This window comes from Chelonia mydas, chromosome 1, assembly GCF_015237465.2.
Source record: "Chelonia mydas isolate rCheMyd1 chromosome 1, rCheMyd1.pri.v2, whole genome shotgun sequence".
NCBI lineage: Eukaryota > Metazoa > Chordata > Testudines > Cheloniidae > Chelonia > Chelonia mydas.
The window spans coordinates 221,917,229-221,935,964 of NC_057849.1; the positions used below are offsets into that span (position 1 = coordinate 221,917,229).

An 18,736-nucleotide genomic window follows, 5' to 3' on the forward strand; every position below is an offset into this window, starting at 1 on the left:
CGTTTTGTGGGGCCCTGGGCCAGAGCAAGTGTGGGCCCCTCCCCACCCCTTCTGCCTGCAGTTGTCCCTTTCCCCTCTCACCACCCGCCCAGCGCTCCTGCCGGGGAGCAGAGGAAGCCCCCGCACCCCAACCCCTCTCCCTGGCAAGAGTGCTGGGTGGGCGGAGCAGGTCGGGGGTAGATTAAAAAATTGTGGCATGTTTAACCTTGAAAAAAGATTGAGGGACAGACCTGATAACAGTCTTCAAATATGTTAAAGGCTGTTATAAAGAGGACTGTGATGAATTGTTCTCCATGTCTACTGAAGGTAGGACAATCAGCTGAATCCACAGCATGGGAGATTTAGGTTAGATATTAGGAAAACTTTCTAACTATAAGGCTAGTTAAGCACTGGAACCAAGGGAGGTTGTGGAATCCCCATCATTGGAGGTTTTTAAGAACAGGTTGGACAAACACCTGTCAGGGATGGTCTAGGTCAGGGTTTCTCAACCCATGATTCAGTACCCCAAATTGGGTCTCCAAAATGTTTCAAAGGGTCATATGGCAGCTCCTATGGCTCCTGTCCCATGGGGCTGGCTGCGTTCACCTCTCTGCTCCAGACCACAACCTCTGGGGTCCCAGCACCACACAGGTTTGACCCAACCTTTGTGATGACAGGAGTCCAGGTAAGCCAAATTTGAGTGAGTGGCACTGCAACCCCATTAGCTAGGTCACAACTCCACTCATGCAAATTTGATCCAGTCAGGGGGGCAGAGCCAAATCTGAGCAGTGCTGCAACCCCAGAGGGTGCAATGCGCTGAGCAGAGAGCCAAGCCCAGCCAGCTCCACAGCACAAGAGCTGCAGGAGCCACCACTGTGGGTAAGTGCCAGAGGGGCAGGATCCGACCGAACCCACCCAGGGCAGGACTGTAACTGGGGCAGGGAGAGCAGGGCAGCCGCCCAGGGCACAAAGCCATAAGGACAGCTCAGGCCAGCCCCACATGGCAGGGCTCAGGGAGGGAACACCATCTCCACCCACTGACTCACCTCAGTGGGCCATCCAGCCTGTCTGGGTTGGGGGGCGGGCACAACCAAAATATATTGCGGGGTGGGGGGGGAGGCATGTGCCCCCACACGCTCCCACCGCCCCCACACATCATCTCTGGTAGGGGATGCACATATGCTTGCTCACCCTAGTTACAGCTCTGCCCCAGGGCCTCCACCCCCAGATTATTTACTGGGTCGCGACAGGCCATAAACATTTACAAATGGGTCCTGAGCCCAAAAAGATCGAGAACCACTGCTCTAGGTATACTTGGTTCTACTTCAGCGCAGGGGGCTGGACTAGATGACCTCTCAAGGTCCCTTCCCTTTCTATGGTCCTATGATAAATTCAAGTACGTGAGAGGATGTACATTTTTGAAATAAAGCAGACTATCACAGTTTCCATAACTCTCAAGTGTAGTGAGCACACTGCAAGAGATTTATTATCACTTGTCAAGTCCTAAAGTTACCTCCAATTCCACACAAATTTGATGTCTCCTCACTTTTATTGTTGAAAATTGTTTAAATCACAAATAATCATGTAGCTGAGGTGACAGAAGACTCATTTACACCAAAGGAATAGTTCCCACAGCATTTGAAAGTGTCCTGCATGATTCATTTCTTTGTGGCCTTCCTATTTGGTCTTTGTCACATGTTCTGCCCCACATTTGGGCCTTGGTAGGCAGTGGCAGATTATCCAATGGGCCAACGGGGCCCATGCCCAGGGGCCCTGGCCAATTGGGGGGCCCCAGCAGAAATCCACGGCAGAACAGCGGAAGCCCGGAGACCTGGCAGAAGCCACGGGATGGACAGGGGTAGCCCCAGCACCCTGACCCGGGACATGGAAGAAGTGCTGGGCAGGGCGGGGTGGGAGAAGCCTGAGTGTCCCGATCCCGGCAGAAGTGCCGAGTGAAACAGGGCAGGTGGGTAAAGCCCCCGCGCCCCCACCCATCCCCAGCAGAAGTGCCGGGTGGCCGAGGCTGGAGAAGCCCGAGCCCCCCAACCCTGGTCCCCCACAGAAGTGCAGGGCAGTGGGGGAATTCCCAGCACGCAGACCCCACTGCAGCCCTAGGACTGGAGGAGCTCTTATTCCCTGCTGTGGCCTCAGGCGTGGAGGAGCTCTCACTTCCTGCTGTGGCCCTCGAACTGTGGCAGGGGGACAGAGCTTCTCTGGTCTTGGAGACGGAGGGGGCAGAAAAGAGCAAATGGGTTGTGGGCTGCAGTGTGGGGGGGGGGGCCACGGGGGAAGGGGCAGAATGGGGTGGGGCTCTGGGCTGGGCCACAGGTGGAAGGGGAGGAACAGGAGTGGGGCCACAGGCAGAAGGGCCCGGGGCCACAGGCAGAAGGGCCCAGGGTCCCAGGAAACCTTAATCCACCTCTGTTGGTAGGTTGAGAGGTAAGGTTTTGTCTACAGTGTAAAATAAAGGTGTCACTCACAATGGCGGTTAGCAATGGTTTTAGCTGAAGTTGCTGAATGCAGTACATGCAGCACAGGACAAACCTTCAGCCGCATTTCATTTAATGCTGATAAACCCTGCTCCAACAAGATAAATGAATGACATCAATGGGTAGTAAATGATTGTCTAGTGGTTCATTTCCTGTTTATGATCTGAACATTTTTTTTGTAAGTGAGGTTTTTCCTTTTCAAGATAATGGATGTTTTTTACTCAGAGGAAGACACATAAGTTTTATCTTTCCAATGTTAAAAATTGATTCAATTAATCTAGCAGTATTTAGTATTTAATTAAAATATGTTGGGGGAATTAGAAGGTTTTCTTTTGTGAGAACCTTGAAAGACAGCAAGGAATATAGTTTCTTGATCAGATATCCCTTTCACTGATCCAGTGAGAATCCATTTTGATTTGGCTGAGTTGCAATGGCTTAAAAGATATACTTTGTGCACTGGCTTTTGTGGTATGACATACAGTAAAAACTCAGAGTTACGAACACCAGAGTTACAAACTGACCAGTCAACCACACACCTCATTTGGAACCAGAAGTACACAATCAGGCAGCAGAGACCAAAAATAAAAATAAAAAATTAAAATAAATTTTAAAAAGGCAAATACTGTACAGCACTGTACTGTGTTAAATGTAAACGACTAACAAACTAAATAGAGTTTTTAAAAAATTAACAAGATAAGGAAACTTTCTCTGCTTGTTTCATTTAAATTAACAGACTAAAAGCAGCATTTTTCTTCTGCAGTAAAGTGTCAAAGCTATATTCAGTCAATGTTCAGTTGTAAACTTTTGAACGAACAACCATAATGTTTTGTTCAAAGCTACAAACATTTCAGAGTTACGAACAGCCTCCGTTACCGAGGTGTTTGTAACTCTGAGGCTCTACTATACTAATGATCCCCCACTGTTCCATTTGGCTTCAAATGGCTGGGTAAGAAAGCTGAGTGACCTCCTAGCTGGCAAACACAGCAGCAGTGATGTAAACAAAACAAGGTCACAAAAGATCAAAACACACCTATTAGGACATAACCGTTCATCTTCCTAAAGCACTGACTTAAAGGTGAAAGCTTCTCTGTCCTATTATGAAGCCTCCCATCTATCTCATCCCCCAGGTCTGATTTTATATAATTTCCAGAATGGGTAACTCTGTTACCATGGCACCTTCACTGGATTTCCTCCAAGTTCCCCATGACAAACAGAAAGCCCTCTATATTTTTCATGGATATCTTAAATTAAACACAGGGGGCATAACATTCCATATGGAAAGGGGCAATAAGGAAAGAAACAATAAAAAAATGGAAAGTCAGTTTAAAGTAACATGTAGTCATCAAAAGAATGATGACATCATTTATGTTGGGAAATCCTATCAACCAGTCGCAGGCAGTCACAGAGGGCCCTCACTATCTTGCAGGATAGCTCTCCAAACGTAAACAGGGTCCCAATTCTGCAAACACGTATGCACATACAAGCCCTCACATTTTGCAGCATCAAAGCCCCTTTAAGGAGATTTTATGAACACGAGTCACACTTGCGATTTTCGCTTATACACAATGTAGGGCCAGATCCTTAGCTGGTGTAAATCAGCATACCAATATACACCAGCTGAGAATGGGTCAAACTATCTGGGGAAAAGAACTGTGTATGATATGAATGAAAGAGATTGGAACAATTAAGCCAAAACCTTCCATATTTATATCCCAGTTCAACTAAAAAATGCAACTAGCTACAGCATGAACGTAAGGGTTCTAAGGTGAATTGGTTAGAAGTGTACATGAGAATCCAAACACTGACCCAACGCAAATACTGGGTATTAACTATTACTATTTTAAGAAACAGCTTCTTCTGTAAAGATATTTAAAGTATGTCTTTAAAGTGCAATTTTAAGAAATAAAAAGATCTTTCCTTTTGCTCAGCATTTTATTTTATAATAAATATACAATGCTCTATGGGGTGGGGGGAATCACCCCATATACCAGCATTATATTTCTGTAAAGTGAAAGAAAAATCCACGGTGGTTTCCTATTTTAAAATAGCAGAAGCTCTAATGCAACTCACCTGTTAATTTCACATTCACAGAAGATGAATATTTATACTCAGTCATGAGTATGGTTGTCTTCCATTATCTATACATCTTTGATTTGATTTAAGAGGACGCTGCAAGGTCAAACTGGATCCAAAACATAGATTTTGTAACAAATCTTTTACAAAGTCTGAGGCCAGAAAAGGGTTTAATGAAATTTTTTAAAATTCAGATGGTAACAGTTTAAACTCCTTAAAATTCAATGCCAACAATGCAAACTACGCAGCATTGTGTCAGCGAATGAGAACATGAAATGAAATTGAATAGAAAAAGCATGAAAACTAACAAGGATGTTTTCATTGTTCAAGCTAATAGAAAAAAATTAAAAAGGAAACTAACAAAAGTGAACAGTAAATTAGAATTTTAATTTTTTTCTGCACATAGATTAGATGACTAAAACTACCAGAGTGACAGTTTTACAGTCTGAAGTGTTGATTAACACAGGTAAGGATATTTTTATGGTTTTTTTTTTTTTAAATAGGAGGCTAGATCACTCTCTCCCAAAAAGAATCTCTCTGGATGGGCAGGGTGATAGTGGGGGAGGAGCAGGCAGGCAGAGAGGCTGAAAACTAGGAGGTTAATGTTGCAGTAGCATCTTAAGCTTTTTGAGGGGGGAGGTGGAAGGAGAGAAAAGGAAGAGTGGAGGTGGGGAGATGCAGAGCTTGCAGGGAACCAGACTTCTAAACAGGTTCTTTCAGGCAGAAATATGGTCCCTAACCTGTACTCTAGCCTGTCACCTTCTCTGGCAGCCTGATTTCTGCCCGAGCCATGCTGTTCTTGGCAGGGTCCTCCTGTGGTTGAAAGGTAGCAGCCATAAAAAGAATCGATGGATCTTGGGGTTGTATTAACTACCTATTGGCATGGATGGCGGATATAGTAGGCCCCAAGCCCCCCACACCGCGTCCCACTCTTCCTCCATGGCCCCACCCACACTACTACTCTTCCCGCCCTCCCTCAGCCTCTCCCTCAAAGCTGGCAGGGCTTAGAGAGGGCAGGCTGAGGTGGCTGGGGCTGGAGGGCCGGGACTCGGGGCAGCTGGTGCTCAGGCCAGCCGTCAGGCCAGGGCTCCTCTGGTCACGGTGGGGGGGCTTGGGGCTCTGGCAGGAAAGGGATGTGGAATGGGAGGGGCCTCATGCAGAAGGAGCAGGGTCAGGGGCTAGCCTCCCCAAACAGCGGGTTCACGCATCACCCATGCCTACTGGAACTCCATAACTGACCGAGCGCAACAGGCTTGATCCCCAGCTCTGTCCCCAGCATTTCAGTGAGGAGCCTCGGAAAGGGTCGTCCATGGAGTCCCAGGGAAAGATAGCATGTGTCGAAGAAAAGATGCCATAGGGCAGGAGCACCCTCCATGCTTTCAGGGGCTATGGAAATTCCAGAGGGAATAATCCTGTGTATAATTTGCAGCCTGGCAGAACCCCTTTATAATAAAAGAGACAAAGATATTTGAAGTAAAGTATACGCCACATAATATGAGGGTGGGTGGGGGAAGAAAATCCGGTCTTACAATGTATATTTTCTATATACTAGTTAGTGGTGGTGTTTCAGGTTGCAGTTTGTGACAGCAAGGTTCTGCCTCTCTGACAACGGCAAAGATGTTAATTAGTTCTTTACATTTTGGTTTGTACAACTTATTTCATGCAACCAGCGTGATGCAGAGAAAAACTGGGATGAATTCACCATTCATCACTCTGCATACAAACTTTTTTTCATTAGTATGTTTACAAAACTGTCACTGTGCTCATTCAGTAAGAGGAGTGAACGTCAGAGGGATTAGACAAACCACTTATCTCCTCCTCCTGCTGCCACTCAGCTCTTTGTTATTTGTCCAGGTGAGTAGGAAACTTCAGATCCATTACAATACCACTCCTGTAGTGGCTAAGGGAAGGATTGTGTTGGATTTAATCAATGACAACATTAATTGGCATACTTTAAACAAACACAAAACGATGGAACTCAAAAACTCCAAACTGCTTCAGTTTATTCACTACTATTAAAAGGCTAATTACTATTTTATTTCAAGAGATGACAGATCAGACCCAAAGAATAACCTGTGTGAAATGAAGGAAGTGATAAAGATATTACAGTGCAGAGATGTATTTTGGAAAGCACAAACGACTCCAAAACCTCACAATTTGTGAAGAAAATACTCGTCTTAGGAATATTAGCTTGTCCCAGATGTGTACCACCCATTTCCACCCTTTTCTGTTTTAAAGTATCTGGAAATTGTTCTGATTTCAAACCAAATTAATATTGTAATTTTGTTTACTGGGGTGAAGTTACTCTTGGTTTACACTGAGGCACACTGTAGCTTAGTGGATAGAGCACTGGACCCTCCCCTGGAATATAACCTTGTGGCAGTTATCACCAGGTGGTGCTGTTACACAGAATCTTACAAGATCATCTTCCAGCGTGCGAGTAAATGTTCAGTTTTGGGAAGATGTCTATGATATTAGTTTTGTTATGCAAGGTTCTGGCTAGAGGGAGCTGTGTGAGCAGCCTGAGCATTCTCTCTCTCTCCCCCTTTGGCTCTACTTGAAGTCAATATTTGAAGCAGAGTTGCTCCCTGGAAACTGGGCCATGGTTTTGGCTGAAATTCCTGGAAAAGGGGATCGCTCTTCATGCTGTTTGTGACCATCACTGCTCCAGGACTGGAGTATATATGTATATAAAACATGTTATACTTAAGGCTTATCTACACAGACACACTCAGGAGACCTGAGTTCTATTCCTGGATCTTCCACCAGCCTGCTGGGTAACACTGGGCAAGTTACTTTCCCAACTGTGCCTCACTTGCCTCTCTCTGTAAAATGGGTTGATACTGTCCTCCTTTGTAAAGTGTTTTGAGATGTATGGATGTAAAGCACTATGTAAGAGCTAAGTATTGTTTACATTATTGCTGATGATGAGGCAGATGAATTAGGCCCTTTGGACCAAATACTCTTCTCACACAAGTGCATTTTCCTTTGGCTTCAACAGAAGTTTTACTGATATAAATCAGAGCAAAATTTGGGCTTCTGTCTTAGGGCACATCTTCACTAGCACTGCTAAGCATCGCTAGTGTAGTCACGGCAGAGCTCTCTCCCAGTGCTCTAAAAAAAAAACAAACCACCCACCTCTGTGAGGGGTGTAGCAACCAGTCTGGGGCACTGTCTACACTAGCATGTTACAGTGCTGAAAACTGCTGCGCTCAGGGGTGTGTTTTTTCACACCCCATGAGCAAGAAAGTTGTAGCGCTGTAAAGTGTCAGTGTAGACAAGGCCTTAGTAACACTTTTCACTACTGACAAAGCTTGAAGTGGGCAACACAGGAGTTTAAGGAACACATAAACCAGCATAATCCAAATCCTTGAATGCTAAAAAAAGACCCACAAATTTGCAAGAGACAGAAATGTTTAAAGTGTGCCCAGCAGATTTCAAACACCTAATAATGCTTTTAACTGCTGTACATTGTTGTTATAGGCTAGTGGTGTTATATCTTCCTCAAAGTGTAGTCAGTAAGCCAAGTGTTTTCAAGTAACACCAGAGAACTGACATTCAGAGAGACATGACAACTTCTGATGGAAGCTAAGATCAGGCCTACTCAGTCAAAGGGGCAAGGAGTGTCATAGCCAGGGAAGAAGTGTTACAGAAGGGCTCTTGGTGGGGCGGCAGAGATAAGGCACATGGGGCATTTCCAAGTACTGCCTAACAAACAAAAAAAAAGAACAAAATGAAAACCAATCCAGCAACATAGACATACACAGGAGGATTTATATGTGGAGAAAAAGGTCAGAGAGAAGCATTCTCACAGCAGGTATTAGGAACATTCCATAGCTTTTCCCATCAAACTAGATGGCAAAGCTATAGGACACCAATGGTAAACCCCACCACAGAATGTGTAGCATTGCTGTGGCCAGCACCATGTATTTTTAAAATTAAATTATTTGCCAGCTTCCAGAGAAGAAGGACTGAACGGAGAAACCATCATCCATACCAAGAAGATCTTCGCATTTACTTCAAACATGCTGGTTCATTGAATCATACATTTTGCAATCCACTTATAGCCTCCTGTCCCAGAATGGAATCTTACTTTATCATCAGAGCGCCAGTTAGCTCCACTGTTGCTAACGGTTGGTCAGCATTTTCCACCCTCACTTTGTTATATCGCCCACTCAAAGACAACATGGCATATACATAAGCTTGGAAGGATTTGATTTTTATTGGTCAATGTCCATAAATGTCAATTTTACCATACACAAACATATGAAAAAAATATTTCCATTGATAACTGAAATTTACAGATAAGCCAAGTTCTCAAGCAGCATTTTCTTATCAGGGTTTGATTTAAGGATATTTATTTTGTATATTTCAACATATGATGTCAATTTGTTTTAATGGCTATAAAGCTTTAACTTTTTGAATCTGTCTACTCTTGATTGTCTTCTCCCCTCCCCCCCATTTTCTGACCCACCCCCATAATTTCCTGCAATTGTCAATATTTAAATCCATAGAAATAAAAAAAATGCTAAAAATCCATAATTTTGTGCACCTGTAAAAAAAAAATCACTAAACTAGGAAAAAACCCTTACAAATAAACATCAATATTATTTTAAAAAAATAATCAAATTCTGCCAAGCCTATGTATGTAAGAACTATGGCTTGAAGCCATCGTTAACTGTGTCAGTGTAATTAAAGTCAGTCTTGAGTTAAAGGGGAAGATAAGACCAAGTGGGTCTACTCCTTCATTCTACGCAGGAAAAGCTTCCATTGACTAGGGATCAGACCCACTGTAAGTTCAGTGACTTCAAAAATAACTGAAAACCAGCGTTTCTTTTTTTAAAAATGAGGTGTTGCTGCAATTCATGAGTAAAGAAACAAAGCTCTTAATATTTCAATTTAAACGAGGCAAGATAGAGAACAGCAATGCAAATGACAGTATCACAAATACATATTAACAACTTCTGCAAGAATGGTTAAAGGAAGCTGTTTCAACGTATGCCACACATGCATACGACAAAAACAAATTTAACTTGATCTTGGTCTACTGATGCAATATCAGGAGCGTGAGGCCTCATATCATCCTGCAAATTAAAAGCACCCTCCCCTCAAGTAACCACCATAAAAAGTAATAAACAAATTCTACAAAAAGCAAACACCAAGAGAACATTACATAGTATTAACAAGAGGGAAATTTAGTGTTAAGGCTAAAATTTTGTCTTCCCCCTCCCTACAGAAGGGGTATCGATATCAGATGATCTTACATGTCACATATGCTACAATACTTAATCATGCATTGATTAAAGTCGAATTTCAGCCTTACCTCTGAATTTCTATACATTTGTGGGCTAGTGTCAAACTCTTTATTATGATATTAACACTGATTTTGTGGTGTAACAATTAAAAAGATCACACAGAACAGATAGCAAACAGAACTCTGAAGCAAAATTATTTCCATTCTTTCATGGGATGCCAAGCAGGATTGGATTCATCGCTGACTTCCATATCAGCTGAACAACTTTCACCCTGAAAAAGAAAATTCAATCATAATCACAAGGACTCTTCTACACATAGTCATGGTTTCAGCTGTTAAGAAAAAGAAAAGCCTTTTGAAATCTAATACATTTGAATAACTACGTGTAGGTTATAAAGTTCTTTTAAAAAGCACTTCATGAAATCCAGATTCCTTGATGAATGTTTATTATCCAATTATGAAAGCAAACCATGACTGATGGGTCTTAAAAATATATAATTAGGCAAAATGTTCTCTGTGAAGTGACAGATACACAAAACCCATCCCCTCACATTTTTCATGATTTCATACATTTAATAAATACCTGGGATGAAAAAGGGAAAGATTTACAGTGGTTATTTTCTTACGGTTATTTAAGAATTCCTTGGACCTGATTCACACTGCTTTACTCCAACTGTATACCCGTGTAATTCCATTAGAATCACTTGAGTTCATTAGCATACTATTGCTATATAACAGTGAATCAGGTCCTTCCTGTCTACTTCATGCACATACAAAACATGGTAGAATAGTAGTGCATGGAAATTAAGTGCTGGGTTTTGTAACAGACCCAAGAAGTGCTAGGGTTCACCTAACAAGGTTTTTAGAAGTCTTTGGATAATTTCTATCCCCATACCCACACTCCCCCCCAACAGGCCTAACGTCCTAACTAACTTTTAGATTTCTTTTGTGATAGGTGGGGATATGAGATGTTCTCCCCTTCTTCTTCAATCTCTCCATGAGATAGCCAGCTGCCCGCAGGACATTACCTACAATGGTAGAAAGGGAAGAGGAGCAGGGAGGGAAGGTCAAACACCTCTTTCACTGACAGGAATTATGGAGGAGAGTCACTTTATTATCTAGTGTACTGGATGGCATCCCAACTTGAAGGACCAGATTTCTTCTTTGTTGGGAAGCAGTTCTGGGAGCTGTTTTGTGTCTAGACAAGATCCACAGTTACAAGGTACCATGTGTCAAGAATAAGATTAGTTTTAAAACACCAGTTTCCAAGTGGAGCAGATGAATTTAATGAACCCCAAAATGAAAAGCTCATGAAGATTATAAATGTTTCTCACCTTAAAATCTGTTAATCTAGTTTGACTTCCTGCATAACACAGGCCATAGAATTTCATCCAGTGATTCCTGAATCAAGTTCAATTACTTGTTATTGAACTAGAGCAGGGGCGGGCAAACTTTTTGGCCTGAGGGCCGAATCGGGTTTAGAAAATTGTATGGAGGGCCGGTTAGGGGAGGGGGGCATGGCCCGTGCCCCCCCCCTCAGCCCTCCCCCTGCTTCTCACCCCCGACAGCCCCCCCGTCCTTCCCGGGATCCCTGCCCCATCCAACCACCCCTACTCTCTGTCCCTGACCACCCCTGGAACCCCTGCCCCTGAGTGCCCCCCCCCGCTGCCCCATCCAACCCCCCTTTCCTTCCTTACTGCCCCCCAGGGACCCCTGCCCCATCCAACCACCCCTTCTCCCTGTCCCCTGACTGCCCCCGGAACCACTGCCCCTGACTGCCCCCCGCTGCCCCATCCAACCCCCACTCCTTCTGGACTGCCCCCGGAACCTCTTCCCCCATTCAACGCCCCTGTTCCCCACCCTCTGACTGCTCCTATCCACTGCCCCACCCCCTGACCACCACCCCAAACTCCCCTGCCCTCTATCCAACCCTCCCTGCCGCCTTACCGCGCAGCACAGAGCACCGGGTCAGACCGGGCTCTGCAGCTGCGCTGCCCCAGGAGCTCGCAGCCCTGCCGTGCCGCCCGGAGCATTGCACCAGCAGTGCAATGAGCTGAGCCTGCGGGGGAGGGGGAGTAGCAGGGGAGCGGCCTGGGGCCAGGCAGGAGGGTCCCGTGGGCCAGATGTGGCCCACGGGCTGTAGTTTGCCCACCTCTGAACTAGAGTGTCTGCGGCAAGCCAGGAGGATACCAAATAGACTGCTGTTTGGACCCATCTTTACTAACTGTCTAGTCATACCAGCATACAGCTGTCTGATACAGACAGCAGAACCTGTGTGCCTACACTTTTTTTGGTTTGCAGCATAGACAACTCTATTACAGATCATGGTCGTGACATAGGCTGTAACATATTTCCCTTACCTAATTCTATAACCATTTTATCCCACCCAAAAATGGTGGTATGAGAACACGAATACACTATATGTGCCAGACTGACTGTGGACTGGCATTTTAGACAGGTTTCTAGAAGTCCAATAGCTGGCTAATCCAGAAAGCCACATCCATTAATGATGTGAAGGGCAGCAAATGGGGAAGCCATTGCTCACCATGATGGGAAATTTAAGGTGGGGGTGAAAATTCCAGCTCCTGTTTCCCCCCCCCCCCCGCCATAAAACAAACTTATTGTACAAGAAGCCTTCATAAAAAGCTATCATAATGAAATAATAAAGAATGGAGGGAGGGAGCGAGGAAGGAGGTATAGTATTTTTGATGAGATGTAAAACCAAAGGTTTGTCCACTTATCACATATCCAGCTCTGAATTCATCTGGAATCCAGCTCTTTATTCATTATTCCTCTAATGAATAAAGTAATTGATCTGTGTAGTTTCTACAGCACTGATTCAACAACGAATTTAAAGTATGTGCTTAACTTTAAGCTCATGCTTATATCCCACTGGGGCCACTGGCATTTAAACATGAACTCAAGTGCCATACAGTTTAAATTTGTGAAACACTGAGATCCTGTGGCATGAAAGACACTAGATAAATGTAAGCTATACTCAGAAATCAAGAAAAGGTTCCTCACCCTGCACACTAACTAGTTCTTCAAGATGTATGTCCCTATGGGTGCGCCTCTTGATCACAGATTTTCCCTTAGCAGTGTCCATTCAGCTATCTATACAACCTCACACTGCACAATGAGGATACATAGGGCTGCACAGGCAAACTACCCTCAGCAGTTCCTTCTCTATCCAAATGTCAAAGAACTGTCCAATCAGAGAAGGGCAGGCAGTGGAACACCCATAGGGACACATCTTGAAGAGCTACAATTAGTGTACAGGGTGAGTCACCTCTTCAAGTAGCGTCTCCGTGGATTCTTCACTTCAGGTGACTCCCAAGGAGTATCCCCACAGGGAGGAGGGAGCTTCAGAATGGAGTCCAGGTCTGAAGACAGTACCACATTACCAAGCACCACATCCAATCTGGCAGCATGGATCAAGGCATAATATTTAGAAAAAGCATGCCCTAAGGCCCAGGTAGCAGCTCTACATATCTCAGACATTGGAATGATTTTGAATAAAGCTGTGGATGTTGCTTCTGATCCCATAGAGTGTGCTATTATCCCCAGGGTGGACAGAGCACCCACTGTGTCATAGCAAGTTACCACACTCCCAGAGATCCATCTTGAAAGTCTCTGGGCAGAGACTGAGAATCTCTTGGATCTCTCTGCAATGAAGACAAACAGTCTAGGTGATTTCCAAAACAGCTAGTTCCTACCTAGATAGAAGGCTAACGCCCATCTAACATCTCAGGTATGAAAGCAGGTCTCCAGCTGAGACTTACGTGGTTTTGGGAAAAACACCAGAAGATGAATGGACTCGGTAAGATGAAAATCCAACAGCACTTTAGGTAAAACAGTGAAAGATACCGCAAATGGGGGGGGGGGGAGGGGGAGGGGCTGCCATCACGGCCCCAGTTTCACCAACCCTACAGGCCCACTTGATAGCTACTAGAAAAGACCTTCTTCACAGATAAATGAAGTAAGGATCAGGTTGCCATAGATTGAAACGGAGGTCTTATGAGATATTTGAGTACCAGGTTGAGAACCCAAGTTGGAGTGGGATCCTTAACCCGGAGGTAGAAGCTCCCCAAAATGTTGAGGGCACAAGGTGAGCAAATATGGAAAGTCCTCCTAGTGAAGGATGAAATGCCGATACTGCGGCCAGGTGAACATTAATCGAGATAATTGATAACCCTGATTTCTTTAGATCCAGCAGGTAATCCAGCATGGCTGTAAGCGAGGTGGATGTAGGGCACAAGTCAGCAATGGTGACATCACTGGTTGGATCTTTTCCATTTCTGAAGATAAGTTATTAGAGTTGATTCCATTCTGTTGTTTAGTAATACTTGTTGTACCTCTGTTGAGCAGGTGCACTCCAATCCTATAAACCACGTGGAAGCCATGCTCAGAGGCGGAGGACTCCTAGGTTGGGGTGAAGCACATGACCTGCATACTGGAAGAGGAGAGGAGGGGTGGTTGGAAGCTTGAACACCAGATGGACACACAAGTGAAGCAGGTGAGGATACTAAGCTTGTCTCAGCCATGTCAGTACTATAAAAATAAGCCTGGCCTTGTCCTGTCTGATCTTGTTCATCGCTCTTAATATTAGCAGTATTAGAGAGAATGCATGGAAGTTCAACTCCCATTTATAGTCCTGGGAGAAGCTCCTCTGAGCACATGGGCTGTGAAATTCTGGACTCCAGGAGAGTAAACGGTTGAGATCTGAATCTGATGGGCTATATACCATTTCCATAAATTTATAGCATTGGCGTACAGGGTGGGGAATCTTGTTCCTCCCTGTTTGCTGATAAAAAACATGTAAGCCACATTGTCATGATCCTGATTGATCTGCCCCGATAAGGGGTAGGAACCGAAGGCAGGCATCCCTGACTGCCCTGAATTCCAACAGGCTGACATGGAAACTGGTTTCTCAGGCCATTCAGGTATGCTCCCCAATAGTGATGCATCCGTTCACAATTATTGTTGGACCAGGGCAACGAAAGGGATGTCTCCACAAACACTGAGTTGATTTTTGAGCCAATCTAAGGAATTCTTCAACTGGAGGGGAACCATGACCTGTTTGTCCAGGCTGTGTCAGGTTGATGAATAGGTCCTCCTGAGCCAGCCCTAGAAGCAGCGAAGGCATAATCTTGCATGCTCAGTCACAAAGGTGCAATCAGCCATATGATCTAGGAGCTGTAAACAGTTCCTTATTGTACAGGGGCTTCCTTGAATTGTTCCGACCATCCAGATCAGACACAGTTATGAGTCTGTCTGTGGTAAGGTAAGCCCTGGCTGCCAACAAATCCAAGTACTCCCCTCTGAATTGTATTCTCTGTACATGTGCTAATATGGATTTTTTTTTTATATCTATCTATCTATATTTAGCTGCAGACCCAACTCCTGGAAGAGAGGAAGGGCCATCTGGGTACAAGGCAGTACTGCTTCATAAGGTCAGCCCCTGAGTAGCCAATTGTTCAAATATAGGAAGACTAAAATAGTTTCTCACCAAAGGTAAGCAGTTACTGTGGCTAGAACTTTGAGAACAGGGAAGTACTCAGTATCAAAAATTATCCTGGCCCATGGTAAAACGCTGGTATTTCCTGTGGGGGGTAGGGAGCGTATCACTATATGGAAATAAGTGACCTGTAGGTCGAGGGCCAAAAACCAATTTCCAGCCCCTAAATAAGGAATTATAGCTGCCAGTCACTATCCTAAACTTCTGAGACTTTACGAATTTGTTCAGTGGTCTCAGATCCAAGATCCAGCTCCACCCTATGTCTTTCTATGGCATGAAGAAATACTTGGAGTAAAACCCTTTCCCCATGTGAGGGGATGGACTGGCTTTATTGCTCCTAAATTTAGAAAAAGATAGTGCACTTCTTGTCTCAGTATAGTCTTGTGAAACGGGTGCCTGAAGGACAGGGACTAGTCGGGGGGAGGGACAAAATAAATGATATAGTCTGATGTTATGACCTCAGACGCACTTCTCTGTTGTAATATGCCACCAAGCCAGATGGAAATGGGAAAGGTGGTCTACAAAGGTGGGGAAGTGGGTAAGTAGTTGCCCCTCGTGAACTAGAGGTGAGGGAGATATCAAACTTTCGACTGACCCATCAAAATTGCTGTTTCAATGATGACTGGGTACTCACTGAAGGAGAGGAAGTAGCTCTTTCTCTCTCTGGAATTTTTGTCTTTTCCTAGCGAGTTCAGTGGTATTGCGAAATCCTGAGAACTGGGTATGACAATCTTTCGGCAGTTTGGGATGTACTAAATCTGCTTTTGTTCGCAGCAGTGTATATATATCCAAAAATCTTAATGTGCCCTGGAGTCCTTTAGTGTATGCAGGGATTCATCCATGATCTCCAAGAAGAGCGTCCAACCATCAAACAAGAGGTCCTCAGCACTGTTTTGAACCTCCTTCAGGAACCCTGAGAGCTGGAGCTATGACACCATGAGCATAATAACCGCTGTGGAGATGGATCTGGCAGCAGTGTCCGCGGCATCAACGGACTCTTGAAGAAAGGTTCTGGCTAACAACTGACCTTCTGCAATGATGGCCTGAAAATGTTCTCTATGCTCCTATGGAAGATGTTCAATGAAAGCAGCAAATTTATTACAGTCCATGAAGTTGTACTTGGCCATGATCACCTGATTGTTTGTGATCCAAATTCAGAGGGTCACAGATGAGTAGGACTTTCTGCCAAAAAGGTCTCACCTCTTTTGGTCTTTGTCATAAGCGGCAGACCTGGAGTAATGCTGTTTTCCCCACTCATTTACACCACCCACCACCAGGGAATTAGGTGGGAAAACACAAATCTGAGCCACTGGGAAGAACAGACTATTTCTTATCGCCCATTTACAAGTTGGTAGGATGGTGGCAGAAGTTTGCCACCCAGTCTTTGCTGGATCCAGGAGTGCTTCATTAATGGGTAGCACAACCCAGGTGGATGTTGTCTATTGTAGAATGTCCAGCTGCTTGTGCTGTGAGTCCTCGATCTATTCGTGAGCTATAAGAAGGGAGTCAGCCACCTTCTTCACAAGGTCCTGGAACTGGAGAAAACTGTCAGCCATAGATGGTGGCAGAGGCATGACTACCTTGTCTGGAGACAAGAATGAAATGGGAGTTTGACGGGCAGCCTCCTTAACCACCCTAGCCTCCTGTTCCTCAAATGTTTCCTCATACTGGAAGGTTGGTTGGGGGAGGACTGTGCAGCTCTACCACCTTGATTCCCCAGAGCCAAAGGTCTGGCAAATTGCTGCCAATATGCAGCCCAAGGGTCCCAGTATAGCCATTGGGGAGGTTCCTTGCTACTAGTTCCTGGCATTACCTTTGAGCAAGGAATTGCCACGGAAGAGGCATCCTGAACTGGAAGCTAAGACTGGGGAGAAATTGGCATAGATACCAGAATATAGAGGCGCAGGACCAGTTGGTGGCATATAAAGGAGGCAGTACATGGCAAGTGGGATTGGGAGGCAGTTGGCCCACTGGTGGGGGTAGGAGTGTAGACATGGTTCAGTTATGGGAAGGGAAAGAAAGAAAACTGCAGCAAACGGGGGTGGTGAAAGTTCTGAATGAAAGAAAAATACTTGTCTTTATAAGCTCAGTACACAAAAAGTGTGCGCATATGCATGCACCTGCACAGTATTATAGGGGCTGCTGCTAACAGCCCCTTTATTTAGACAGCCTAAAATGCTTCATTAGAAAGAATTCTTACTACCTTTTCTTTGGGAAGTTCTCACAACTCCATTGTTTGCAGCAGGCCTTTGATATTCAGCAGGGGAAATTCCTTCACGCTTATGAAGTGCCTTTTCTTTGGCCCATGAAATTCATTTAACTTTTGCTAAGATATAATTTGTTAAAAGTTGCTGTTTCCCTTCTCTTGCTTGCATTCTACAGAACAGGTCAAATGTTTAAAATTTCATCATAGGGGAAAAACATCATCTGCTCTGAAACATGTCAATTTTTCTTGAAAATTATCACCCATCTTTGAAGGTACTACAACTGCATGTGTTGTACTTGTTTATGTAAATATCGCAAAGTCTTTATACATCCCACTAAACCCTTTGTCTCAATGCTACAATTGATCATTTGTGTATGAGAACACATCCTTATGCTTCTGCCTACCACCATGGCACTCCTACACGAAGAAAGACTCAGTTCCTATTTTGTTATCACAAGCATGATACTCACAGGGATTGTTACTGTGTGTTTCTGTCTTCCCAGTCTTGGCAAGTTTGGTTGAGTTCTGCTGTGCTTTGCTTTGCTCCTCCCCAGTTAGCAGGGCTTTTATTTCAGAGGGGATTTTCCCTTGGTCCATTGCCATGCACCACTGTTTGTACTGAAATATGCAAACACGTTAAGTACTAGTAAACTGGCAAGATCACATTAGCAGACAAAACAGAGCTGTAATCTTTACCTTCCGGTGTCTTCATTTAAGGTTTGAATGTACTAGGCTGGAGCCTTTTACATGATTGCTGATGAGTCAAGCATGTGTTCATGATTACACACCTGGCCTGAGCAAATCTTGCTTCAGTTAATAAAACTACTACTGATGGCAGTGCTACATACTACAATACAGTAATTATTAAACTGCCAGGAACACTGTATGCATTTGCTGGCATGTCAATAGCCAGAATACTCTTCCAGCTCACCACCTTTTAAAGCAACGATTTCACATGAATCTAATGCTGGTGGATACTCCGGAGTTCTTTTCTGGTACTCTGCACGCCAGAATTATGGGACGCTTCCCTTCCTTTCAGCCACATCATAACTGATTAAAACTTCCTCATGAACAGGCTACAAAACATACAAACTTTTTTTGGTTCTCAGGGACAGAGGGATGGGAAAGTAGAGGTTACCAACCTAACCTCTGCTGATTAAACTATGAATAAAAGCTACCAATCAAAGAAGAGAAAGTAAAGGATTGTTGTTGGACTA

At 44.4% G+C, this 18,736-nt stretch overlaps 1 protein-coding gene across 1 annotated transcript in view; it reads right to left on the minus strand.

Annotated features, from left to right (window-relative positions):
* Positions 1-8,744: 8,744 nt before the first annotated feature.
* The window catches only part of CREBL2 (cAMP responsive element binding protein like 2), a 36,051-nt gene continuing 26,059 nt past the window's right edge, over positions 8,745-18,736 (minus strand). Inside the window, exons 3-4 of the mRNA XM_037914100.2 lie at positions 17,990-18,137; positions 8,745-10,067 (exon numbers count right to left, since the gene is read on the minus strand). Coding sequence (XP_037770028.1) covers positions 10,063-10,067; positions 17,990-18,137 — 153 coding nt within the window. The 3' untranslated portion in view covers positions 8,745-10,062. The remainder of the gene's footprint in view (positions 10,068-17,989; positions 18,138-18,736) is intronic.